The sequence below is a fragment of the Pelobates fuscus genome, chromosome 1, assembly GCF_036172605.1.
Source record: "Pelobates fuscus isolate aPelFus1 chromosome 1, aPelFus1.pri, whole genome shotgun sequence".
NCBI lineage: Eukaryota > Metazoa > Chordata > Amphibia > Anura > Pelobatidae > Pelobates > Pelobates fuscus.
The window spans coordinates 378,660,863-378,687,236 of record NC_086317.1 but is presented as its reverse complement, the minus strand read 5'-3'; the positions used below and the strand labels follow the sequence as shown (position 1 = coordinate 378,687,236).

At 42.0% G+C, this 26,374-nt stretch overlaps 1 protein-coding gene across 1 annotated transcript in view; it reads left to right on the top strand.

The window, feature by feature from the left end:
• The window catches only part of RUBCNL (rubicon like autophagy enhancer), a 36,233-nt gene extending 12,494 nt beyond the window's left edge, over window positions 1-23,739 (top strand). The window contains exons 2-15 of the mRNA XM_063433556.1: window positions 1,154-1,253; window positions 1,381-2,058; window positions 10,307-10,392; window positions 11,136-11,331; window positions 13,370-13,477; window positions 13,928-13,991; window positions 14,080-14,206; window positions 15,172-15,317; window positions 17,176-17,240; window positions 17,975-18,213; window positions 19,727-19,788; window positions 19,901-20,060; window positions 20,665-20,755; window positions 23,597-23,739. Coding sequence (XP_063289626.1) covers window positions 1,193-1,253; window positions 1,381-2,058; window positions 10,307-10,392; window positions 11,136-11,331; window positions 13,370-13,477; window positions 13,928-13,991; window positions 14,080-14,206; window positions 15,172-15,317; window positions 17,176-17,240; window positions 17,975-18,213; window positions 19,727-19,788; window positions 19,901-20,060; window positions 20,665-20,755; window positions 23,597-23,739 — 2,226 coding nt within the window. The 5' untranslated portion in view covers window positions 1,154-1,192. The remainder of the gene's footprint in view (window positions 1-1,153; window positions 1,254-1,380; window positions 2,059-10,306; window positions 10,393-11,135; window positions 11,332-13,369; window positions 13,478-13,927; window positions 13,992-14,079; window positions 14,207-15,171; window positions 15,318-17,175; window positions 17,241-17,974; window positions 18,214-19,726; window positions 19,789-19,900; window positions 20,061-20,664; window positions 20,756-23,596) is intronic.
• Window positions 23,740-26,374: the final 2,635 nt, after the last annotated feature.

The following is a 26,374-nucleotide window of genomic DNA, read 5'->3' as shown; positions in this document are numbered from 1 at the left end:
ATACAACTCTGTTTTTGTCATCAAATGTCTCCCATTGTCCTCTAAATGTCATTCGCTAATCTATGTGGGTGATTTGCAAATAATGATTTATTATATAGTAGACTGACAGTGTGAATCTTGAAAGACGTGTTTTCGAAGCTGATATGTTTGTGGCCACGCTGTTTAGAATATTTTGTAATGCTCAAAACTGTTTGTAATTTTTATATGAGCCAAGTTAATTTTATTAAATGGACATGCATTACTTAGAGACAACTATCTCATTCAAAAGCTTTAGCACTGAAATAGACAGTTGCCTCAATCTGCAGGGAGATATGATCTATATCTCATATATAACTGCATCTACATTCCACACCCACTCAGGAAGGAGGGAAGAGACACTCCAATTTAATGTCCTATCCCTAGGAATGCGGGAAAAGTGCATTCGGCATGCTTGGCTGATTTAAGTCATGTGCAGTTGGAAGATCTCTTCACCTTGCAACATCTGAACAGGGTGGGAAAGCGAATGAGAGCAGAGCTGATATGTTGTCGAGTTTCGGCACGATAATGCCCTGTTTCTGTCATTCGTGGTCTGAAACTGAGATGGATAAATACTTCTAGCCTAGCTGAGCGGTGTGCTCAACAATGTCATCCAACCAAGTTTATAAAAGATTTTTGTTACATACTTTTCAAAGTTTTGCTTGATTTTGTTTTAGTTTGTGTATCTGTTTTAAAGAGCTTGCTGGTTTAAAAAAAAAAAAAAAAAAACATTTGTCAGATGGTGCATGTACACTTTTTTTTTAAATGTGTTGTTTTTTTTTTTTTTAAAGCTGGGTTAATCCCCAAAACCCATTATCTTTAGAAGTCTGAATAATTTTGGTGTTTATGCATGGAAGATTAAGACCTGTCCTTCTCCCTCCTTTTCTTCCTTTAAACCATTTATGGGTCTACTAACCCTATATATTGCTTTGTGGATGAATTTATTGTACTTTTTTTTTTTTTATACAAAGAAACCCTGATTTTGAAGTGTGTGTGTGTGTGTGTATATATGTGTGTGTGTGTGTATATATGTATATGTATGTATATGTATGTATATGTATGTATATGTATGTATATGTATGTATATGTATATGTATATGTATATGTATTTAGACTTGACATGGCTTTTTCTTTACAGGTGATAATCATATTATTCATTATACCCAGAACAAAAGCAATGGCTGTCTCAAATCCTATAAACATGATGCCAAGGACCCAACCTGTTCTTTTTCCAGAAGGCAAGTCTGTTTTTATTTATTTAATATAAATTCGAAAATGGCATTATGTGTATTTTAAATGCTTTATGTTCCTTCCGTAGTCGTTTTCTTGACCTCTAAAATCTTTTATTTATTCTCTTACTTGCAGATGAGTTACCAAGGCCTGCTGTAATTGGTTTAGATGGTTGTCGTGGGTCACATGCAAGCAGTGCCGCAGCTATCAAAGACATTCTTGCTTCTGTCTTAAACCTTCCGAGTAATATGAAATCCAAATTATCCACCAATATGGAATTTCAAGACAGTGATCTAGATAATTTGGATTGCAGCAGTAATAGTGATTCTGATACGGAAAGTTCTAGCTGTGTTCGAATAATCTCTGGGCCTTTAGATGACATTCGGTTTAACAGGCCCACAGCATGCTGGGATAATTCACAAATGGACTCTCCGACATCTTCCACCTTGGAATTACTTCCTCTCTCACCCCGAGTTCCCATTCTAAGTTTTCAAAATGATGTAACCGAACCAGAGCCTCAGCCTTCTACTTTACTTAAATGTGGGGCTTGCACAACTTTCCAGTTGTCTGAAGAAGGCTTTCCATCACAAATGAATGTTCCACTTCAGATGGGTATACAATGGGAGAATCGGAGATTTTCCTCACCTAATCTTTCAAGTCCTATTCCTAATCTTGATCAAAGCACTCTGAATTTGACGTTTGATGTACAATCTTTGCCAATAAATAACAAAACAAAAGAACTAGAAAAATGCGATGTCGAAGATCACAAATTATCCCATCGGAGATCACAATCCTATTCCAGTCTTCTCACAGGTATTTAAGAATATCAGTTTTGGGGTTTACATTTTTATTTGTTTTGGGTTTTTTTCTCGCCTTCCCCACCCCCATTGAGTCACAGATCAATCTTTTAAATTTTAAAAATGCATTCTACCATTTTCCCTTCTTTTCCTTTTTTGTTTTAAATTGTTCTTTATTTTGCATATAGAATGGTATTAGATGTAGATCATATGCACTGTTGCCTTCGCAGAGGCATAATAAATCCGAAAGTAGGCAAGTGTTGCATTTGGTCGCCTGCGCAGAGGCACAAAGAGCTACATTTATAGGCAATATTAGATCAGTTGCATTTAACCAATGTCGGTCCAGTGCACTATACAGAAATAGCTTGTTCTGGTTTGATTAACGGCTATTTACTAATACATAACAATAATGCTAGTGACAACAGAGTATGGGAGCTTATGGTGCTGTTAATTAACGGTACTAGTAATACAGATCTTCCGCGTGCTTAAAACTCAATCCAGAAAATAAAGAAAAATTTGCGGCCACATGTTAAGCTTGGATTACATTCGCCCTCTGGCCTAACTGCTTAGCATGTGTTGAGGGAATTATGGTGTCGGGTAGCATATATTTGTATCGGCTAAGGCGCTGACATGCTGGTATCCTTGATGTAGTGTGGCAAATGGCAATCTGGTTATGGAGACCTTTTTTTTTTTTTTTCAATTTGAAAATGTTTTTATTTCGCCATATCAAATGTTTGGCGCCTGCTCGCCAGGGTACAGAAAAGAAAAAGGGGGTAAATGCAGGTACATTGTGTACATATTGGGGTGTTGCACATGCCTAACAATCATAGATCATTTGTCATTGCTCATTTGTACAGTTCACCTGAGGCAATCACCTTAGACACGTATCTCAAACCTCTTTCTGTGCCGTCTGTTAAGGGATTAGGGCGACATCCATTCGCTTGGTTTCCTATCTTCCCCTCCCTCCTGTTACCTGCGATCTGTGGGCTGCGGTGTGTCCAACACCAGGATGTGATCAAGCTATGTTGTCGGTCCCTGTCAGTGCCCAATGTTAATGAGTGTTAATGAGTGTTAATGGGGACATTCAGTCGTTCCCCCTCTGAGTCACCATCTGCCTCCCTGTTTCTAAATTTCTCCCATCTCTCTCCGGCTAGGTATGTGAGTTGTCGTGGGATGAGATGTTTGTTGGCCATGAGTTCATATTTCCAGTTCAGGGAAATTTGCTTGTTCAGATTGCTTAGTGATGGAATCCCCTGGGACTTCCAGGCTCTGGCTATAAGTGTTACTGAGGAGATTAGTAGGTGGAACAGTAATCGCTCCTCTATTTTGCCTAAGTTCGGGGGTAACATGAAAAGGACACAATGCTCCACCTGTATGGTCCATGCCCTTCCAAGCAGCCTTTGTATCATGGCCTGGGCCCCATTCCAGAATGGTCTTAGGGCGCTGCATGACCACCAAATGTGGGTCATAGACCCCCCTTGTCTACCGCATCTCCAGCATACGTTAGGTGAGCCCGGAAACATACGTGCTAGCCTCTCCGGGACCAGGTACCACCTGTATTGGAGTTTTCTGATGATTTCCAGGTGTGTGGTGCACAGTGTGTTACCCTTGTGGATGTTGTATGCCCTGGTCCACTGGTCCTGTGTGAACGTATGCCCTAGTTCTTTGTGCCATGCCTCTTGGTGTGTCACAGCTTCTTTCAGGTCGTTGTTATGAAGTGCGCTGTATATGCGTGAGAGTATTTTTGTGGGGGGTTTGGGGGACAGGCACATGTGTTCTATTTCTCGATTCTGGAGGGTTGCTGCGGGTCGTGTGTGTGTTCCCGTGAGGAAGGATTTCAATTGTAGGTACTGGAACAAGGCTCTATTTGGTAGTTGGTATTTAGTTTTAAGGGCCGGGAAGGGCATTAATTCCCCTGCTTGGTACAGATGATCGATTGTGGTGCAACCTCCCTCCCTCCAGGGGGCAGGGTTAAAGGTCGGAATTCCGACCGCCAAGAGAGATATTGGGGCGTCCCTGGGGATATCCTCTGGTGTCCCCCCCTTTTCTTTGACCTCATCCCATATTTTTAGTGTGAGGGTCGTGGTCGGAAGGGGGTCCAAGTGCGGAGGACGTAGGTGTCTGGGGATCCAAAACAGGTTATGTAGGTTTTGTTTCCCCGCCCAGTGGGCTTCCAAACGGGTCCACTGTGGAGCGTCCCCGTCGGCCGTGGCGACTTTGACTGCCATCAATTGCGCCGCTCTGTAGTAGGCGTGCAAGTTAGGTACCCCTAGGCCCCCAGTTCGAACGGGCTGTTGAAGGAGTGTCATTGCGACCCTGGGTTTCTTTTTTTCCCATATGAATCTAGCCACTAAGCTTTGCATGGACTTGAGGAAGGATGTCGGCAAGGGTATCGGTAGGGTACGCAGGAGGTATTGAAATTTAGGGAGTAGCATCATTTTTAGGGCAGCTATTCTGCCCACCCAGGAAAGATATTTGCCCTCCCATCCCTCCATTGTGGACTTGAATTGTTGTTGGAGTGTGGCGTAGTTGATCGTAAATAGTTTGGTTAGTTGGGCTGGGATTTTGATTCCTAGGAATGTGATGTGGTCGGACCTCCAGTCAAATGGAAAGGCTGAGGTGAGTCTGGCCAGGTTGTCTTTGGGGATCCCGATTCCCATGGCTTGGGTTTTGGCCATGTTAAGCTTGTAGTATGAGTGTTTTCCGTATTCCGTTATGGTGGCTACTAGGTTGGGCAGGGAGACGTGGGGTTGGGTCAAGGTCAACATGATATCGTCAGCGAACAGGTTCGCCTTATATTCTCTGTTTCCCACCCGCACTCCATGAATCGAGGGATGCTGTCGTATGGCCGCCGCTAAGGGCTCTAGGGCCATGACATATAGTAATGGGGATAAAGGGCAGCCCTGGCGGGAGCCATTGGAGATGCGAAAGGCGTCAGACACAAACCCTGCGTTGAGGACCTGGGCAGAGGGGTTATTGTACAAGGCCCTGACCGCCGAGATGAAGCCCTCCGGAGTCCCGAACTTAGTGAGGACTGCCTCCAGGAACTCCCATCCCAGCCGGTCAAAGGCCTTTTCGGCATCCAGCGCTAGCGCTATAATTCCCTTTCCTAGGCGTTGGGCACTGTATAGAACATCTAGCACTTTCCTGGTGTTGTCTCCCCCTTGACGACCTTTAATAAAGCCCACCTGGTCCGTGTGAATCACTTGTGGTAGCAGTTTTCCTAACCGTTGGGCGTATATTTTTGCGTAGAGTTTGGCGTCTGTATTCAACAGGGAGATGGGCCGAAAGTTCTGGGGGCAGGTGGGGGGCTTTCCTGGCTTGGGAAGTGTGATGATGTGCGCCAACAGTGTTTCTGTGGGCAGTTGTTGGTGTTTTGTGGCTTCATTGAACGCCTTCGTGAGGTGCGGTGTCAGTGTGGACTGAAAGGTCCTGTAGTAGCAGTTGGCGAAGTGGCCTGGAGCTCAAGGGAAGCAGCCGCATGTTCGTGTAGCTCCGTGCTGCATAGGCCTACCAACTAAGCGAAACGACTACCCCAGCAAAACAAATACTCCCCCGACAAAATGTCACAACAGAAGAGCAGGCGACAGACGGATAAAACCGAAAAAAATAACTTTTTCGGCGCCCGCAGCGCCCAAAACAAGGCACCGGCCCTGCAAGAAGACACACAGCAAGATGGCGCCGACAGCGCGCAAGGCGGAGGGCTGGGAACCCCCGACATGGAAGCACCGGTTACCCAGGGCATGCTACAACGTATGTTCGACACCATGCACGACAGGCTACAACTTACCATGCAATCAACCGTGAAAGAGCTCACGACAGACCTCCGGGCACTGGAAACACGCACCTCCGAGTTGGAGGACAAAATGGCGGAACAAACAGAGACCCAGAGCGACATGAGGGCCACGATGGAGGAAATGCGGGACACCATGGAGACCTTCGAAGCTAAACTGGCTGATTTGGAAGACCGATCTCGGCGCAATAACCTCCGGATTCGAGGGATAGCAGAGACAATCGGACCGGCTGACCTACATGCCCACCTCCAAGGCCTATTCAAACTGCTGGCGCCCGACCTGCACCAGGACATGCTCTTATTGGACCGCTATCACAGGGTCCCAAAGCCGAGATTCCTTAACAACGAGGCGCCAAGGGATGTCCTGGTGCGAATGCACTATTTCCATGTAAAGGAGGTGATTATGAGGGCCAGCAGGCAGCGCCCCGTACTCCCAGCTCCCCACAGAGATACATCCATTTATGCAGATATATCAGCCGCCACACTGCGGAAAAGAAAATCTTTCTCGGCCATCACAGAACAACTCCGGCTGCACAAGCATCCGTACCGCTGGGGCTTCCCGGTTAAGCTCTTAATACCGCACGAGGGCAAACTCACGGTCATCGCAACACCGGAGGCAGGTCTGAAAGCCCTCCGAGATTGGGGCATACCACCCCCAAGCACCAAACCACAGCAGGCTGAACGGAGCAAGTCCACCCCGCAGTGGCAACGGGTATCCCGCAACAAGTAGAGCGACAGACGGAGGCAAGTACCTTGCACGACCTTTGGGTCGTATGACTCCCGAGAGGGGGGGGCCCACCGGGTGAAATGGACAATGAGAAAGACAATTTTGTTTCTCTCCCCAAGCAAACAAGTTAAATTGTTACAGGGTCCCGAGAGACCACAGGGACCCGGGGTTGAGTACCCGACTCCAGAAACGGGACATTACTGTGACTTACATGAGTTAACAAAAAAAAAAAAAAAAAAAAACAAAAAAAAAAAAAAAAAAAAAAAAACTCAGAGGTAGATAGTTCAGCCCCACAATTGGTAGGCCGCACAAGCGCCCTATACAGGCATGGAAGCAAGACGCTTCCTCCCCCACGGCACCTTCTACAGGCGCCAAGCCGACTACCAGGCTTTATGTTTAGTTATGGTTTTTGTACTGCTGTTTGTACTGTTTGTTTTTAACTGTTATCCCCCATATAGCCATATCCAAAAATCCAAGCACACGAATCCCCAAAGACCAATCAGATGCAGTTCACCCCATGGGGACAGGCCACCCAGTTCGATATTGCTGGGTAGGGTGGCTTTCCCACAAATAGATGGAGAGACACATCCATTGAGCTACACCCGACACCACGAACCCCCATGAAAATATACACCCATAACACTAAAGGGCTTAATTCACCCTCAAAACGTAGCTTACTCCGCAGAGACCTAGACAAAGTTAGGCCAGAAGTGGTGTGTCTACAAGAAACCCACTTCAAAACCAACAGGCACTCACAACTATTTGGGACAGATTACCCCCACCAATACCATGCCACCTATCCCACTAAATCGAAGGGCGCATCAATCCTCATTAGCAAGAACGTAGCCTTTACTCTCAAACACTTGGAGGTTGACAGGGAGGGGAGATTTGTCGTGGTGGTAGGCTTATTTAATGATGTAACATATACGATTGCTAACATATACGCCCCTAACGCAGGACAAAGGAACTTCTTACATAAAATTATTGCTAAGGTCACTCGAATACAGGAAGGGACCACTGTAATATGCGGGGACTTCAACCTAGTAATGGACCCACTGATAGACTCCACGATCCCGCCCAATGCACCCAGAATGCGGGTCCTTCAAAGACAGAGCAGGGCACTACGGAAACTAGTGCTTAACCATCACTACTATGACATATGGAGGGCCACACATGTAGGGGAAAGAGGTTACACATTTTTCTCAACAGCACATAACTCGTACTCCAGAATAGATGGGGTACTGATGAAGGGACAACAATTGACCCAGGTTAGGAGCTGCACTATAGAACAGATCACTTGGTCTGACCACGCCCCAGTAGTGGTGACCCTAGCCGACCTATACGAATCGACACACAGGAGCCCTTGGAGGCTCAACGACTCCCTACTCACAAACCCCCAGTTCCGAAACACAATAGAACTAGAACTCCAGAATTACTTCGACACCAACTCCGGTGACAGCGTATCCCATAACACGGTCTGGCAAGCCCATAAGGCAGTGGCCAGAGGGTTGCTGATCCAAAGAGCAGCATACCTAAAACGGAGATCGGAAACCCAATTACGAACCTGGCAAAAAGAACTGCTGGACCTCACAACTCTAAACCAAACAACCCCTTCACAAGAGACCAAACACCGCATCATGCAAATCACACAAGATATACACAAACAAGCACTGGAAAAAACTGGCCAGTACCTCCACAGACTCAAAGCACTACAATACACACAAGGAAACAAAGCGGGGAAATTAGTAGCCCAACGCCTCAAGGCACTACAAACCAAGCAAAAGATAGCATTCCTCCATAACGAAGCAGGCCACAAAGTCACGGCCCCAAAAGACATAAGCAATGTCTTTGCGAAGTACTACACTTCATTATATAACCTGGCAGGTGATGCCCATACACACCAACCTGAGACACTAGCTATACAAAGATACCTACATGAGATCCCCCTACCCACATTCACACCCAGCCAACAACAAACGCTCTCCTCAGATATCACTAACGAGGAGGTAGCGGAGGCGATCCAACAACTGCCGCAAGGAAAGGCCCCTGGCCCAGACGGCTTCGCCAACTGGTTATGGAGACCTTTTGACTTTGGTGAAGTAGGTCTAAATTAAGGTCTTTTGGTACACCTATTTTAGTAAGACATGGAGTTATACGGCAGACCAGAGATGCGTTTATCCACATACCTATCTTAAGCAAAAGCATTATCCTCGTCTACCATATGCATACTGGTTCACTAAAGGCTATGTGCCAAGTCGGTTTAGTTAAAGGCTGGCACTCATAACCTGCTATAATATTATCAGCATATGTTAAGGTCATTTTTACATGGAGCAAGCTGATTCTTAACATTGGGTGACGTGATGGGGTTATAAACCTCCGGTTTTAGATCTACTGAGCATTACATTTACGAAAGAATAATCAATTAGGGATTATAGCAGTACAGGACTTTATAGTAATCGGGCAAGGGCCGTCTATGGCACAGCAGCAATATGTCCCCCAGCCCGCCGAGGCTCCATCCGTCTCCCCATGCAGGCCTCAGCCCGCCAGCAGGACTATCCATGGCTCTGTGGGCACTCAGAGGCAGGAACCATCCACATGACCCCCACACCTAGGGTCTATGAACCGCTTGCCTCCTGCACCTCCCCAGAACCTCTCAAGTCTCTGTGGAGCGTATGCCCCCATGTCTCTCCTGGTGCCGGCCACACTCTTGGGGATGGTGCACGCCAGTCACGGCCACCGGTTCGCCGCACAGCCCGCCACCACCCGGACCACAGGGCTCACGGCATCAGGGACAAGTTCCTCCAGGGACCCCTCAGACCCGGAGGCCAGGGCACCCACTCCTCTTGCGGGCTGGTTGCCGGAGAATCCATCCGGAGGCCGGCAGCACCGAAGGCCACATGCTCTGTCCAAGCCGGATCCCCACGGTAGGTGAGTATGTTTCGCTGTGTCCCGTCTCAGAGCGGTCTGGAGCGCAATTAAATGGGTTCTAAACTGCCGATGGTGTCCTCTGCTGCGACTGTTCCCATATCAGTGTAGTCCAATCTTCTGACAGGCTGTTCAGCAGGCAGCCTTTGCCAGTATAGGCGATCGGCACAACACCAGCCCGGGGATTCCCGCCGCCGTGAGGGCCGCCGTCATGAGGTCAGGATTACCCCCGCCGACCATAGGGGGGGGAGCGGGGCCGCGCCGCCAGCAGGCACCGGCCGCGTAATGTCAGTCTCTCATCGTTGGCGTATAGGGTTCACTCACGCTGCCGGCCCTGCTCAATTGCCTCTCGAGGCTCCCAGTCGTGAGTAGGCCAGGGATAACCGCACCCACCTTCCAGTTTGCTGTTGGCGGTTATCGGGTGTCTTTCTGATGCTGGGGTTATGCTCATCGCCGGTATTGTGGAATTGTCGACTTTGGGGTGTTCGGCACCCACTTTTAGTGCCTCATTTATGTGCTCAGGTCTGGAGCTGATGCTCGTGGCTGCCAGTCGGCACGGCGGCCCGGCCCCGCCCCCTTCTTTTCCTTTTTTCTTCTACTTGATAATCTTGTGTGATATAATAATTTGTTGTTGGTGTGTGTGTGTGTGTGTGTGTGTGTGTGTGTGTGTAGCAATCTTTCTCTTTGTAAGTGTTTATAATCTTAGATGTATTGATGATATATTCATATATGCTACATTCTATTCTTGCCTTCATGTACATTCTTGTATGTTAACTACCGGTGTGTGTATACTTATTTATTTTTATTTTTTCTAAACAGCTTCAAATCAGATCTTGGCTTCAAGAGCGGAGACGTTACATCCCTTAACAGAAAATTTATTTGAACCAACTGTGAATTTGGAGAATGTAAGGAACCATTAGTAAACCATTATTGACTAGTATTAAAAATTGTATGATTTTCTCATGAAAGAGATTAAAGCCAAGTGTACCATACCCCCAACAAAGACTGCAAGTAACTTTTCATCTGTCCAGCATTCTTTTTTTTTTTTCTTTTTTCTCAATATTTAACCCCTTAAGGACCAAACTTCTAGAATAAAAGGGAATCATGACATGTCACACATGTCATGTGTCCTTAAGGGGTTAAACAGATTTTTGTGTTCTCTCTCTGCTTTTCTTGTGCCCATTTATCATAACTGGTACTTGGTAAGCTTAAAGCCCATACAATTCTGTCCCATGTGATTTGTGATAAAGAAATCATTTATCTTGGCGGGTATCAACCCCTTTCTTTTTCTTGGAAGGCATATGTGTTTTTGAAACATGGTGTGCAGAGAAAAGTCTTACACTCTCTTCCAAAGTAGATCAGGGCTTTGTACGTAGCCTTGCTGGATACTTTAACACACAAAAGAACATTTTCAATGTAATGAAACGTGCTTCTTCTGTTGTGTACTAATTTATCCAGTGTCCCAGGTAGGGTTGTCACTGGTAGACTTCAGTGATTTTATGCTAGCCATTCTAAAAGACATTCAGATATTCCACATACTGTAGTGGCACTTGCAGAAACAGATGCTACTTGTGATTTCTAAAGAATCACTTAGAACATTGTCTATCAAATTAAACCTCCTACATTTATTTTGTTTCTCTCCTCTAAGGAAAATGAACACTTCTTGGTGGCAGATATGTTTATAGCTGCAGTTGAAAAGATTAAAAGCAATTTGGCATACGAGCAGTGGAAAGTAGCTAGCAGCCAAGCTCCATACTGGATTACAAAAAAACCCAAAGACGTTTACTTTCACAGGAAAAAATGTATCTCCGAATCTACAATCTCCATTGATAGTGGCTATGGAGGTAAATTCATTATTTTATTTTTTAATTTTTTTTTATGGTTTTTTATTTTTTTCTCATTATTTTTTATTCTTTATTTTTTGATGTGCAGGAGTGTACATTGCATTTTCAAACGCCACAACAGCGTATACAGGTGTAATCAGGTTAAGCAGTGGCAGATTTGATTGCACAACTTTTCTTTTTATGAACTTGGTTAACATTTCTATTTTGTCTCCGAGTAGAGAATAACCTTAATGCGAGTCAAAGAGACATGCATACATTTCTACATTTCTATAGCATAGAGGGTTAGTTACGGCATTTTATGTTGAGATGAGCGACAGAGTATGCACATGTGTCTAGATGCGTATTACATAAAGATTTCAGGCTGTTAGACTTTAGCGATTGGTGGTATACATGCTATATAGCTGATATTCACACTTAGGCTTACGATTTTGTGTAGGTTGCATGCTGAGAAATAATAAAGTGAGCAAGCTTTCTGTGAAATAATGAATTGTTTGGTCGTTTAGTAACAGTAGCTTAATATGGTTATGCTTTTGAGGTTATGTTTGTTTAGCCCAGAGATTTAATAAGCCACGGGCAGCAGGGGCTGTGAGTGAGGCCGCAGCACCCGTCGGCAGACACCTACCCTGAGTGCAGTGCAATGTGGTGTGAGTGATTTAAGTGTAGCTTTCATACTTTTGTGTGGCTGCCTGTATGTGCTGGGAGTGTGCCTATTCAGTGTTGTGGTGCGTCGGTGGATCTGTATGTGCATGTAAGTGTTTAAGTCCTCGGGAAACGGGTTTCAGGTTGCTTCTGAGTGCCACTCTCCTCTCGTCCGGTACCCTGGCTTGGAAGCCTGCTGGGGCGGTAGCTCGTCTGTGGGGTGAAGTTGTTAATACCTCTCCCTGAGGCCGTGATGATTAGTCCATGATGATTAGTGAGGCCTGGGTTTCCTCCGTTTGGGGGTAGTAGAGTATCTGGGCTTGGAGGTTCTGTCTGTGGTGACGTCTCCATCATGTCGCCCGCATTCGTGCCAGGTATCTCTCTCTGGTGGGTTGCAGCCTGGGTGGGCCCTCTGAGCGCCTCAGTGATTCAGTTTAATAAGGTTCGACCAGTAGGGATCTGCTCTTTTCGTTCTCCGTTTTCCCCTGTGTGGTGAAGGTTGTTAGTGCCTTGTACTGCACAGGTTTATCAGCCGTCATTGCTCTGGGGTATGCTGTAATGGTGGGAAGTCAGTGCCGACTGGTCTCTGTTGCCTGCAGCCCTTTCATGTTAATGGGCCGTGCACAAGGCTGGCGTGCGGCGGCGGCCAGCTTGAGAGGCACCGCCTGGCTAATATTCCGCGACCGTGCGGTCATTTGGGCCCTGAAAAGCGTTGCAGTGTGTGCCTGTGGAGACTGGGATAACCCCCCCCCCGGTCCAGAGGGGGGGGAGAGGGGAGTAAGCGAGACGCCGGTCGGAGACCCGGGAGGGTTGGCCGTCCCATCCCGGCTCAAGCTCCGCCGCGCTCCGGGCCCTGTCCGGCCCCAATGGATACCATGACTGGTCTTGGAAGGTGTCCCCGTGTGCCCCAGTAGCTGTAGGTCACCGTGGGCACCAATATGGGTCGGTGGTTGCTTTTGGCTCCAAGGTAATACCGGTTTCCAGGCCCTGAAGCAGGAGCTCAGACGGAGCACGTCTGATCCTGTCGGCGGTCAAGCCCTGACCCCTTTTTATGTATTTTTAATACAAATAGTGTGCTGTAAAACCCTGTTTAAAGATTAATAGCTATTTAGAGAATTAATTGGGTCAAAGCAACAGAGCTGGATAAAGTGTGTGTGTGTGTGTGTGTGTGTGTGTGTGTTGTCAATTTTCTAGGAAATAGACCAACCATAAGCTGATCATATTTGTTTTCGTTTGACAATTGCTATACATGCTGACATATTTAGATGACTTTTAATATGTATTGTAAATGGCTTCAGTAAATAATTTACATGAAAACAAACTTTTAAATGTTTTAGTAGCTGCTTTATTTAGCAAAATTTTTTTTTTTTTATATCATTTTTTCAAAAATTTTCTGCAGCACAACAGAGTTCTCTTCCTGCAACTCCCATATTAGAAGAAAAAACAGAGATCTTAAAAAGTGATGAACCCTGTGAAGATTATTATGATGATGAATTTGTAATTATTGGTAATTTATTTTATAATTTTACCCATTGTGTGTGTATTTACAACTTCACAATCTATATTCACATATTTCCAATAGCTTTGATATATATATATATATATATCTTCGATTTTAAACTGAATAAAGAAGAATTGTTGGAATTCCTGGAGTACTGGTATCTTGCAATATGACTTGTATTCTATTATCCTCCGCACACACAGTGATATAACTGTAGTTTTATTCAGCCTTCAAACTGGATCTGGGAACATTTTGACACCGTGTCTTTATCAAGCCTTGATCCGCCGAAGAAGGTCCTTCCGTACGACAGACTCCAAAAGTATTGAGCTGTAATCCAAGTGTTGTATATGGACATTTTTAAAAAGCAACTTATTGTAATGCTTGAAATAAGAATTGCCGTCAGGTGTGATTGCTGCGTTTTAGCTATAAATTAATAATGACTTTTGTATTTTCCAGAGTTGGAGGACTATGAGAAACTCTGCACACCTGCTTCCAAACTCCTTGATAACACACCAGAGAAGTATGCCATGCTTTTTATTTATTTATTTAGTTATTTATTTTCCTGTTACCAATTGATTCCAAACTTAAAACTTCCCTTTCAATTGCAGCCCTGAACCCGGTTTTAACTCTGCTCAACAAACTGCCAAGAAGCTGTACAGAGTATTGAGACGGCAATGGCAACAAATGGAAGAGGACACTCCAGATGCTGCCTCACCTAATCACTGTATTAAGAGAGTAAGTTCTAGCAGATACATTTTACTTCTGTTGTGTAGTTTTGCACCCAAAGCCTCCCCTCCGCCCCTCTTCTGTCTGGTCAGAGCTTTGATTAGAAAGCCCTCATACTTATTTTTATTACATCGGAGTCTCTGGCAATGGCTGGCTCACCTCCGGACATGGCTTCACTGAAACAGCTGTATATGTTTTGAACAGTTTGTCTATCCGTGTGAAAGGAAAGCTTGATGTCCAATGATTTGGGTGGTATGCTCAGTTATCAGTCAAGGTATGTAGGTAGTGAAGATGAGGATAGATGAGTTACTAAAGGAATTCTATAGTTTCAGGAATAGAAAAAAAGTTTTAGGCTCCTGGTCCCTCTTTGCCCCCTCCCCCAACCACCCTTCTCCCTAAAAAGAATGAAAACTCTCCTTTATTCCAGTGCTGCGCGGGTTCACAAGTGCTGGCTCCACCCCTGCCATTATGGCTGAGATCATCAGAATTGACAGTCTTAGCCAATCCAATGGTTTCCCGTAGTTAAAGCGTTGAGTTGGCTGAGATCATCAAATCGGATGATCTCAGCCAAGAAGACGGAGCGGAGCTCTGATATTGTACATATGGTGTCCTGCTCCTGCCAAAGCTGCTAGACTCCAAATTCTGCTCGATAGAAGTCTTAAAGTGTGCCGGCTACTGGATAGTGGTTTTCTATTTTGGAAATGCTCCTGATGCACTTCTGAGATATCCGGATGGATCTTGAACGTTAAACTGTCACATTATAGGTGTTAAACTGTCAGCATTCTGATGCTAGAGCAGAGTAGCATATCAATGCAAAGGAAAATACAGTATTTCTAAATACTCCCAGAGGTGTCTTGGTTTTTTTTTTTTTTTTTTTTTTTTTTTTTTTTTTGCTTAATGGAAAAACTATTTCTTTAATCCATTGATAGCACTGATGGTTGTGTGTGTTTTTTTTTTTTTTTTTTTCTATTCAGCCGCTAATGAGTAAAGACACCATTCCTGAGGAATTTGAGTCAAGTTTGAATTTGGAAGAGGAAATTAAAAAATTCAAGTTGAGAGAAGTGAACGAGTGGAGTCCCCCTCGCTTTCAAATTCTAAACACTATTCATCCCTATAACAAGTGAGTACTTTGTTTTTGTGTTATGGATTTGTTTTGTTATGAATGATGCCAGCGTTCCAAATATGAACCATACTGAAACTTCCTTTGTTTACTGCTTTTATTTTAAGCCAAATTCTGGAAGGCTGAGAATATATGCCTATTTATTAATGGAGAAGCAATGCCCCCATTCTTGGCCATCTGTAGAAAAAAAACCACTTTGCAATATTAATAAAATATATTAAAAGACAGTCTAAAAAAATCTTTGGAAATGTTTTTTTCTTTCTCAAAAAGGCCATTCCACCTCTCCGGCACTTACTTAAACACTCCTTACTATGCCATGAACTCCTTTTAACTCCAGGCACTGGACTCCTAAGCCCTGGGCAGCAGCAATGACTATTGTACACAACAGCCCCAATACATACAAAACAAAACTTGCGCACTATCCCAAACCAAATCCCTAGAAAGAAACTTCTTGTACACCACTATCACTGACTAAATATCGAATAGAAAACCAAACAAAAAGATCCACCACAAAATAAATAGCAAACATGGATTAGGTAAATGTGGAGGGGATTTTGCTCCTTTAAAATATATTTTTTCTTTTTTTTCTTTTGGATTTGATGAAAAAAATATATAAATAAGGATTACATTTCCATGAAACTTTATACTCCAATGCCATGAAATTTCTTAGTAGAAATTATTGGAATGTTTTTTTTCAATTAATTTATTTAAATATATATATATTTGTATTCGGCTCATCTGCTTGTCGAGGCAAAACCTCTTAGGCGAGTCCGACACAAAATGTGTTTTTTTTTTTTTTTTTTTGTTTGTTTTTTTTGGTGTTTTGCACTTTCAAGAATACTCTGCACTTTGCCCTTAATAGTTCTTGACACGTATACCCTTTAAAGTGCTGATAGTGGAAACCAGATTTTTTTTTTTTTTTTTTACAAAATTACTTCCTTTTATGCAGACCAGCTGACCAAATAAAACTTGCACACTTGTCAGCAACTTGTTTTTGTTCTAAAACTAATGGTTAATGAATGATAAATACATGATGAAAAGTTCTAGACTAGCTTCTAAACTGAAGACCTTTCAAAGGTCTTCGTGTCTGTTACCAAGCATGGCATTATGATGCACAACAGTGTTAACACTTCTCATAGAGAAGCATCTGACTGGCAGAGAACAGTGACTGCTATGTATGTGCTATAGGTCCCCAATGCTTGTCTTTGAGGTGCATCAGATTGTCTGTCTGAGATCCATCAGTATTGTGTATCTCAGAAGAGTTAGGTCAGCTCTTGCAAGGAGTCTGTCACAGTATTGGATTGCAGGGCAGTTTTAATTCCCTTCCCCACACCTACTTTATTTTTATATGGGAGGGGTTCCTGCATTTAAAAGATTTGACGCCTTTTATTTACCTTTTAAAGGTTAGTGTTCTTTTAATATCGGTTGAAAACTAAATCCGGAAGTAATTTTTCAATATGTGAAATATTTTGTTATGTATACTTTAAGGCGTGAGAACTTGTTAGGCATCAAGGACAAAGTTTAAAGCTCATAACTGAAATTCTCCATGTTGTGTTTTTGCTTTATCTTTTATTTGCCTGTAAAATGCCTTTTATTCTTTAGGGAGGGAGGAGGAGGTGGTGTGGCGCATGTGGCTGTGGGTTTTTTTTGTTTTTGTTTTTCCAGATTATGATTTTCTGCTCCATTAATTCTCAATAACTTGTGTCGTGAAAACATTGGAAGCCTGCATGATCCATTCTACTATTTTTGTGGTCTAGCTCAACTTCCTTTTCTTGTTTTGGGAGTAGATTCAGTTAAAATTTTGCCACTGAATGCATGGCCTTTCTGTGCACTAAACCTGTGAAATATTTTCTTACAGGAGGGATTTTGTTGTGGCGTCACAGAATTATTTGTGTGCTGGCTGTGGAACAAAAGTTGAGCCAAGTAAGTGACTCTTAATGCAATTAATATTTGAAAAGAATGGATAATCCTTACATCCATAACAGAAGTATGTGTAATTCTGTGTACCTGAAGCTCTTTTCTAAGGATTTGCGAGTAGCTAGATGCTACCCATTAAAAATAACCAAACCATCTGTAATATTAATAAACTATAGTTTGTAACGTATATGGAATATTAATACAATGTTATTTTCCGGAGAATTACGTGTCACTTGTTATACTTTTGATTTCGATTCCCTTCTTTCTCATTCGGAATTAAAACAGTTTACAAAAAAACTGTTTTATAAAACCATTGTCCCTTACTACCTATAGCGTTGAAATGATGGTTAGGCCAGCAAATACTCCTCCAGTAAACGCTAAACTATTCCACTTGTTCTTCGATGGACATTTTTCGAGATGCTAGAATGCATTGTATATCTATGGGCAAGCATCTCTATTACACCTTCATTCACCTGGTTTGTTTCTTCTGGTCTTTCCTTTACTCCTTACCTCTTTACTTTTTTTTATATATTTCCATTCTCACAGAGATCGGAAATCATTCAGCAAAGCATTTTGGGTAGAGTCACGATGAGTCACCTCTACATTCTCTACTTATTCCAGTCCCTCATTCTAAAGTCTTTCCCCTTTCTGACACTATGAAACTGAACTTCTAGCAAACCATGTGTCCCTTCAGTCACCTGTTGTATTTCTGAATACTCAAAGCTTGTTTTGCCTTTCAGGTTATACAAACAGATTGCGGTATTGTGATTATCTAGGAAAGTATTTTTGTGACTGCTGTCACTGCTATGCTGAGAGTTCCATTCCTGCTCGGATTATCCTGAAATGGAACTTTAGTAGATATTATGTCAGCAACTTTTCTAAAAATCTGCTGGAGAATATATGGGAAAACCACAAATTCAACGTCCAATGTGAAAACCCGGACTTGTACAGGAAAGTGAGAGAGCTGAACCGTGTCAAGGCAAGTTGTTTTGTTTTTCTGGTACTTTGCACATCGTTTCTGTTAATTTTTAAATGCTGTTTTATTGCACATGACTGGATAATCTGTATTGTTTGTGGGTGAGGTTAATTCTTGCAGCAGGCTGGCTTGGATGAATATGTGAAATATCCTGTGACAGCCAAATTGCACCGATACTTCTCACAAAACATGTACAGGACGCTATGTCTGTCTCTTTTTGGAATAGAGGTGCAAACAAAATCTAGATTTTATTAATTTACTTACAGTTTGTCTAAATATCTAGCATACAGCGCTACGGAGTCTGATAGCGCTATATAAATAATAAAATATTAATAAGCTGCAGGTCTAATGTCCAATTGATAAACTGCATTCCATGTCACATACCACAGTGTATTTTTTTTTTTTTGTGCGATTGCATGGTATATATGTGCATGAATAAAGCCATAAAACTGGATGAATTAAATGAATGTGAAATCTACATGGTTTGATGTATGCCCATGATTCTGAGCCAATTTTTACTGCATCTAGTCTATAAATTACAAATTCCATTTTATTTATTTAAAATTTTCTTGGATATTTTTAATTTATTTTACATATTGGCACCAAATATGTTTGTTTGAATTCCTTACACAAACTGACATTGGCACACTGGGGGCTAACCTCCCAAATCTACCCTTTTTGAAATGGCAATTTTGTATTTTCAGTAAAAGGCAGCCTTAGAGATGTTAACCCAATTTCTAAGATGGACCTCCTTGAATAATCCTAAATGAATGAGCAGATAATATTTACATAGCAACTGCTACACACACACAAATGTATTTAAAGGGACACTATAGGCACCCAGACCACTTCAGCTAATTGAAGTGGTCTGGGTGCACTGTCCCTTTTGCACCATAGAAACCAGAATGTTTACATTGCAGCACGAAGTCTGCATCCAGTGGCTGTCTCCCACTAGAGGGCATCCTGGATTGAAACGGACCTTTGGTCTGGTATCTGATGCTCTGCATGAGGACATCCAGCATCAGATTTTTTCCCCATGGGAAAGCATTGATTCACTGCTTTCCTATGGGGAGGTCTAATGTGCGTGCGGTATTAGAGCCCGCTCGTCAAGGGGGCAGTGTCACCCAGTGCGAGGAACATCTGCACTGGGATATGGTAAGTTAATAAAGGGTTTTTAACCCTTTATTTACCAGGGAGGGGAGGCATGAGGGAGGGGGGAGCAATAGTGCCAGGAATACAGCTTTGTATTCCTGGCACTATAGTATCCCTTTTAATGAGGAAGCCTTTTTGCCAACTCTACTGCACATTCATAATAATTTGAGAGAGAGAGAGAGAGAGATATGTGTATATATATATATATATATATATATATATATATGTATCTCTAAAAAAAAAAAAAAAAAAATTACAATAAAAATTATATTTAGTTTTCTGTTCTTTGACTTTTTATTAAATTCCTGCTGCTTAACATGCAATCCTTCTGTTCTGTAACATTTCCATTCTTCTTATTTTTCAGGATGTCCAAGAACAGTTGATTCAATTAAAGAGATTTCTGCTCACATGTAGATTTGCGGACAGGTACAGATTTTATTTTCATATTAATTAGAACCATGTGACATCTGACTTCTTTTAATGCCGCTTTATGATATATGGTGACTTTTTTTTTTTCTTTTCTTTTTTTCTCTGACAGAATTGGTGTATTAAAGATGTTTGAGGAAGTGCCAATACACCTGACTGAAGAACTGCATCAATTTACATTAAGTGACCTAATAAAAGTGAAGCAGGGTTTGCTTTTGCCTGCCTTACGCCAGATCCTCGCCAGTGGCATAGCTCATGTGGAGATCTGTGAGGTATGGCCCAGGCTCAACCATATTTTGTAAAATTATTCTTTTCATGTTTATTTCAATTGTTTTTTTTTCCCCTCTTCTAAATGTTTAGAAATCCTTAAATCTTTGGCAAGCTTATCTGCCAGATAATGAATCCATCCCCCCACGCACCCCAATAGCAGTCATGCTATGCCTCTCTGGCCTTGCTGTATGTCTCTTAAATATATTCTTTCTGTCTTTAAAGTTTACTGTTCTATTTATAAAGATATTTTGACCACAAATTGTAAACACATTGGGAGTTAATTTCCTTCTGGATCTATTGCACATTTCCCAATATTTCAGTTACTTGCTTGTGTTTACTTATTGTACAACAGATGTTAAAATGGGGCTTATTCACTAAACAGCAAATTGGTTTTGAAATGAGAAATAAATAGATAAGATGTGACTACACTAGCTTAGGTGGGACATATTTCCATATCTTCTATTTTGCTTAATTTTTAGGGGAAAAAATGCTTTTCTATTTTCACTACAGTTAAATGTCTTTTGGGGAAAAAAACTCCCCTTTATCGTATTGCACTTGTATTTTTAATTGCATGTGTGTTTGTTTTTTGTTTGTTTCTTCTTTCAGCTGTGTCAAGCCAATGGTTTTATATGTGAATTTTGTCAGGGTGATGACATCCTCTTCCCCTTCCAGTCTGAAAAATGTGCAAGATGTGACGGTATGGGACATGTGATTGTATCACTTTTACATTAACCAGTGCAAACACTAAGAAAGCAATTTATCTTCAAACTATTAGATTGTTCGTGTTCATATCTGCTTCTGTATTGCTGGCTCTGTATAAAGGAACAATGAAGGGATTTGCTAGACTTTTTATGTTATGGCAACAATCTTTAATGTATCTTTATTCATTGTCTACAATGATTTTGATTTGATTGATCATTGGGCAAGATCTTTTTAGATTGTGGTTATTGTAAACTGTGTGTGTGTGTGTGTACAAAAAATACATCTGATTTTAGGCATTTAGCATTTGCACACTAAATAGAAAAGTTGGGTCTCTTGCTCTATATGTAGATGGGCTAGGGCTGTAACTTTCCTTCTCTCTTTGAACATCTACAATTTTAAATTTAAGGAACATGTTATGACCTACGGTGAGGGGGGAAAAAGTATTTGATCCCCTGCTGATTTTGAACGTTTGCCCACTGACAAAAAATTATCAGTCTATAATTTTAATGGTTGGTGTATTTTAACAGTGAGAGACAGAATAACAAAAAAAAAATATCCAGAAAAACATATGTCAAAAAAGTTATAAATTGATTTGCATGTCAATGAGTGAAATGAGTATTTGATCCCCTATCAATCAGCAAGATTTATTGCTCTGAGGTGTCTTTTTTTTATAGAGGTAACAAGCTGAGATTAGGAGCACTCTCTTAACCCCTTAAGGACACATGACGTGTGTGACACGTCATGATTCCCTTTTATTCCAGAAGTTTGGTCCTTAAGGGGTTAAAGGGAGTGCTCCTTATCTCAGCCAGTAACCTGTATAAGACACCTGTCCACAGAAGCAATCAATCAGATTTCAAACTCTCCACCATGGCCTGGACCAAAGAGCTGTCCAAGGATGTCAGGGACAAGATTGTAGACCTACACAAGGCTGGAATGGGCTACAAGACCATCGCCAATCAGCTTGGTGAGAAGGTGACAACATATGGTGCGATTATTCGCAAATGGAAGAAACATAAAATAACTGTCAGTCTCCCTCGGTCTGGTGCTGCATGCAAGATCTCACCTCGTGGAGTTTCAATGATCATGAGAATGGTGAGGAATCACCCCAGAATTGCAATGATCTCAAGACAGCTGGAACCATAGTCATCAAGAAAACAATTGGTAACACACTACCACACTCTTGCAGCGCCCACACCCGCAGTCCCCCTGCTCAAGAAAGCACATGAACAGGCCCATCTAAAGTTTGCCAATTAACATCTGAATGATTCAGAGAAGAACAGTGTGAAAATGTTGTGGTCAGATGAGACCAAAATCAAGCTCTTTGTCATCAACTCAACTCACGGTGTTTGGAAGAGGAGGAATGTTGCCTATGACCCCAAGGACACCGTCCCCAACCTCAAACATGGAGGTGGAAACATTATACTTGGGGGTGTTTTTTCTGCAAAGTGGACACGACAACTGCACCGCATCAAAGGGCCGATGGATGGAGCCATGTACCTTCAAATCTTGGGTGAGAACCTTCTTCCCTCAGCCAGGGCATTGAAAATTGGTTATAGATGGGAATTCCAGAATGATCATGACCCAAAACACACAGCCAAGGCAACAAAGGGGTGGCTCAAGAAGCACATTAAGGTCCTGGAGTGGCCTAGCCAGTCTCCAGACCTTATTCCTATACAAAATCTGTGGAGGGAACTGCAGGTTCAAGTTGCTAAACGTCAGCCTCAAAACCTTAATGACTTGGAGAGGACCTGCAATGAGGAGTGGGATAAAATCCCTCCTGAGATGTGTGCAAACATGGTGGCCAACTACAAGAAACGTCTGACCTCTGATTACCAACAAGGGATTTGCCACCAAGTACTAAGTCGAAGGGGTCAAATATTTTTCACTCATTGACATGCAAATCAATTTATAACTTTTTTGACATGCGTTTTTCTGGAATTTTTTTTGTTTTGTTTTGTTATTCTGTCTCTCACTGTTAAATTACACCTACCATTAACATTAAAGACTGATCATTTCTTTGTCAGTGGGCAAACATTTAAAATCAGCAGAAGATCAAATACTTGTTTCCCTCACTGTAAAATCCCCAACCCCCATGTAAATAATCCTACCTTTTTGCTAACATTTTTGACTGCTTACCTGGGGTCCCTATGTTTCTGCAGATAGAAATTAGGTGGAAGCTCCTCTTGGAGCTTCTATTGGCTCTCCTGAGAAGTCCTGCTGTGAGGTGCCACAGAGCCAAGAGCCAAGAGCATTAGCTCATTGCTGTCAGCCACTGAGCTAATCTCTGCACTGCCAGACTTGGCGCAGTGAAGATGGTTTTGAAATGTAGGGATCCGTGCCTGTCAGACTCCAGGTAACAAGTCAAATTTTTGACTATTTACATTGTGACGGCGCTCCTGGCACTATATCCACTACATTGTGCTTCAGTGCCTCAGAATTTTCCATTGCAATAAACTATCCTGGTCAGGTGGAATATGGGAAAGTGACATTATTGAGGAAACGGGTATGAAGGCCAAAAGTAGGTATGCCCTGGTCCTTTCGTTTGTAACATTCGAGAATTTGAGAACCTACTAGCCAGCCATGTATGCATTACAATCCAGAAACTCTAATCGTGGAATGGAAACTTGGTGAGCTACTAGCCACCCTAGATTAATCAGGGATTGTATGTGTAATGATAGCACTTCTGAATTATATATATTTTTTTTTTTGTATTTTATTTATTTAAAATGGCTATTCAACAATTCTTTCAAAGGGAGTTTAAAAAAATAAAATAAAATAAATTGAAGCTGTATTAACATTGTTGGCAGTGCTGACTTTTTGTCTTCTTATATACCAGGTTGTAAAGCATGTTATCACAAGAAATGTTTCAAGGCCAAAGATTGCCCGAAATGTCGCCGGATTGAAGCACGCAAAGCCCTTCTTACATGTGAATCTCCTGCTGCATCATGTAGCCAACTTGACTCGAGCCCACAGTGTTAACAAAAAAAGGGATTTTTATACCAGATTCTAAATTTTTATTTTTTTTTAATATATGTGAACTTTTATAAATTAAGGAACTGTTGGTGCCATTATCTGGCCAAACTTGCACCAAATCTATTGTATAAAAGTTTACAAAGCATCCTGTCATTTAAACAATTTCAGCTTTAAAGCAATTTTTTTAAGTTTTAATTTATTTATTTTTTCCTTCTTCTTCGGAAGGTTATTCGTGTGTATTTGTTGTCTCTTCAGTGCCACTATGATTTGTCACTTATGGCAATATTTAATCAACTAGGTCAACTGGGAAAGTGCACATATGTTTGGGGGATTTTTTTTTTTTTAAATTTTATTTTATGTATAAAGGGTTTTTATGTTATGTAAATACTTTTGACCTTTTCTGTTTAAAATTGAATGATGTATATTTTGTTTGTCCCCCCCCCCCCCCCCCCTTTTTTTTTTTTTTCTTCTAAAGAGTGTTGCACAATCAAAAGACTTTATGCTGCTATTTAAGAGTACTGTATCTCGGGGAAGGTTTTGTTTTGTGTGATCATTTTTGTTGCACTGAGCACTGAAGACTTTGTATGTTTGAACAGATGAGTTCAACAAAATTGACCAGAAATTATTGAATGAAGTGTATGTTTGACATTTTTATGTACAGCTTTTGTTACAGTGTCCAACTTCATTATTAAACCAGACAAACCTAAAAATGCGGCTTATATTTTGTGTTGAAAGTGTTAGTCACCGTAAGCAACAAACACTACATCATAACATGATTTTGATGCACATATGTTGTAACTTTACTCAGTGAGAAACCATAGAACACACCTCTCGTGCCTATCAGACAGACCTGCCACTAGAGCCACTACCTCTTTAAGAGCTTTTATTCATATATTTTTTTATTTTTTTTTTAACACCAAAGATTTTTACATTAAATGTAATGATAATGAATGCAACAAATACATTGCATAAAGAAGCATTGGATGTGGTGTTTTTTCCAGAAGCAGCAACAGATTGGCCGAGAGCAGCTTTTGCCACGCATGCACCTTGTGTCTCTAAACTGTTGGAGAAGTGGTCAGGATAAGAGAAACCTGCTACATGTATGTTGGGACTACCCAGAGGGGCAGTATTTTGGACAAAACGCTACATAATTATTTAATAGTTATCTGATAACCTCCTACAGTCATGCTCCTCAATCACTTTCAATGCTCACTCAGACCTTAAACTGTCAATAACCTTGAGACATTTGAGAGTAATTTAGAGCATGTGAAAAAGTGCTCCCATTGTTTTGCATTTCTGTGGACACTGTAGACTAGATTATACAGATCAAGGACTTGATAATCTTACATCAAGACCTTAAAGTCTATACCACCAGATGGTTCTCTTGGCTGGAGTTCCTCTCCTTCCTAGGATTTGTACTCCCAGATGCCTACTGGCCTAAAGTGTGTTCAAGGAATGGAGGTGACTGGGAATCTTGTCTCCTTCTCTTGGATTGTTCACCTTGAGACTCTCTTTAACGGGGTTTTCCAAATCTCCTCTTAAACTATTATATTTCTACTGCTTATAATATAGTGTCTCATACTGTCCTGTTCCCTCCCCACCCTTACCATGTCTAAGGACGAGGTGGTCAGAAACATGTAAGGTAGATTATATAATTTTTCTTTTATTTTCCTCTGTCTATGTACTTTGTGGAATAAACCTGTTTGGGTACCTGTAATCAATTGGGACCTCCTGCAGGTGGATGGGTCCATCCTCTAGGTGCTCACATTCTCCTCAGCGGCTACGACACAGGCCGCTGTCGCTCCGCCCTTTTAAGTACATATTTTTGATCACACAATGCAGACACTTCTGATCACTAGATTTGGCTATTTCAACCCTCCCATATATGATATTTATACTAAGGATTGACCAATTATCGGTTTTACCGATATTCTGTATTTTCGGAAATATCGGTATCGGCCAATAGAGATACCGATATTGCCGATAATACATACCAGGACCGCCGGGCCCATTACAAGCTCGGTGGTCCTGGAGGGCCCACAGCAAGCTGTTACCTCCCAGCAGTTTCCTTCTTTTTCACGTGTAAATCTCGCAAGTCCCGCGGGCGCAGAACGTTGCCACGGGTTACCATGGCAATGCTCAGTGCGGCATACAGGCCACGAGATTTACACTGTGAGCTGCTGGGAGGTAAGAGCTTGCTGCGGGCCCTCCCCTACTGCTCAGTACATGCCACTGGATCACCAGGGAATGCCATAGCCCCCCTCCCTGGCCAGGTAACCAGCAGGGAGGGGGGACAAAAAATTGAATGAAACATAAATATTAAAAATAAAATTTAAATAATAAATGCCCCCCCCTCCCGCCCATTTTACACAAATTGCATCCCTTCACAAACACAGCATTCATTATATACACACACTCTGCATTATATACACACTACACAAACACACTCTGCATTATATACACACTATACAAACACACACTGCATTCATTATATACAAACACACACTGCATTATATACACACTATACAAACACACACTGCATTCATTATATACACACACACTGCATTATATACACACTACACAAACACACTCTGCATTATATACACACACTATACAAACACACACTCTGCATTATATACAC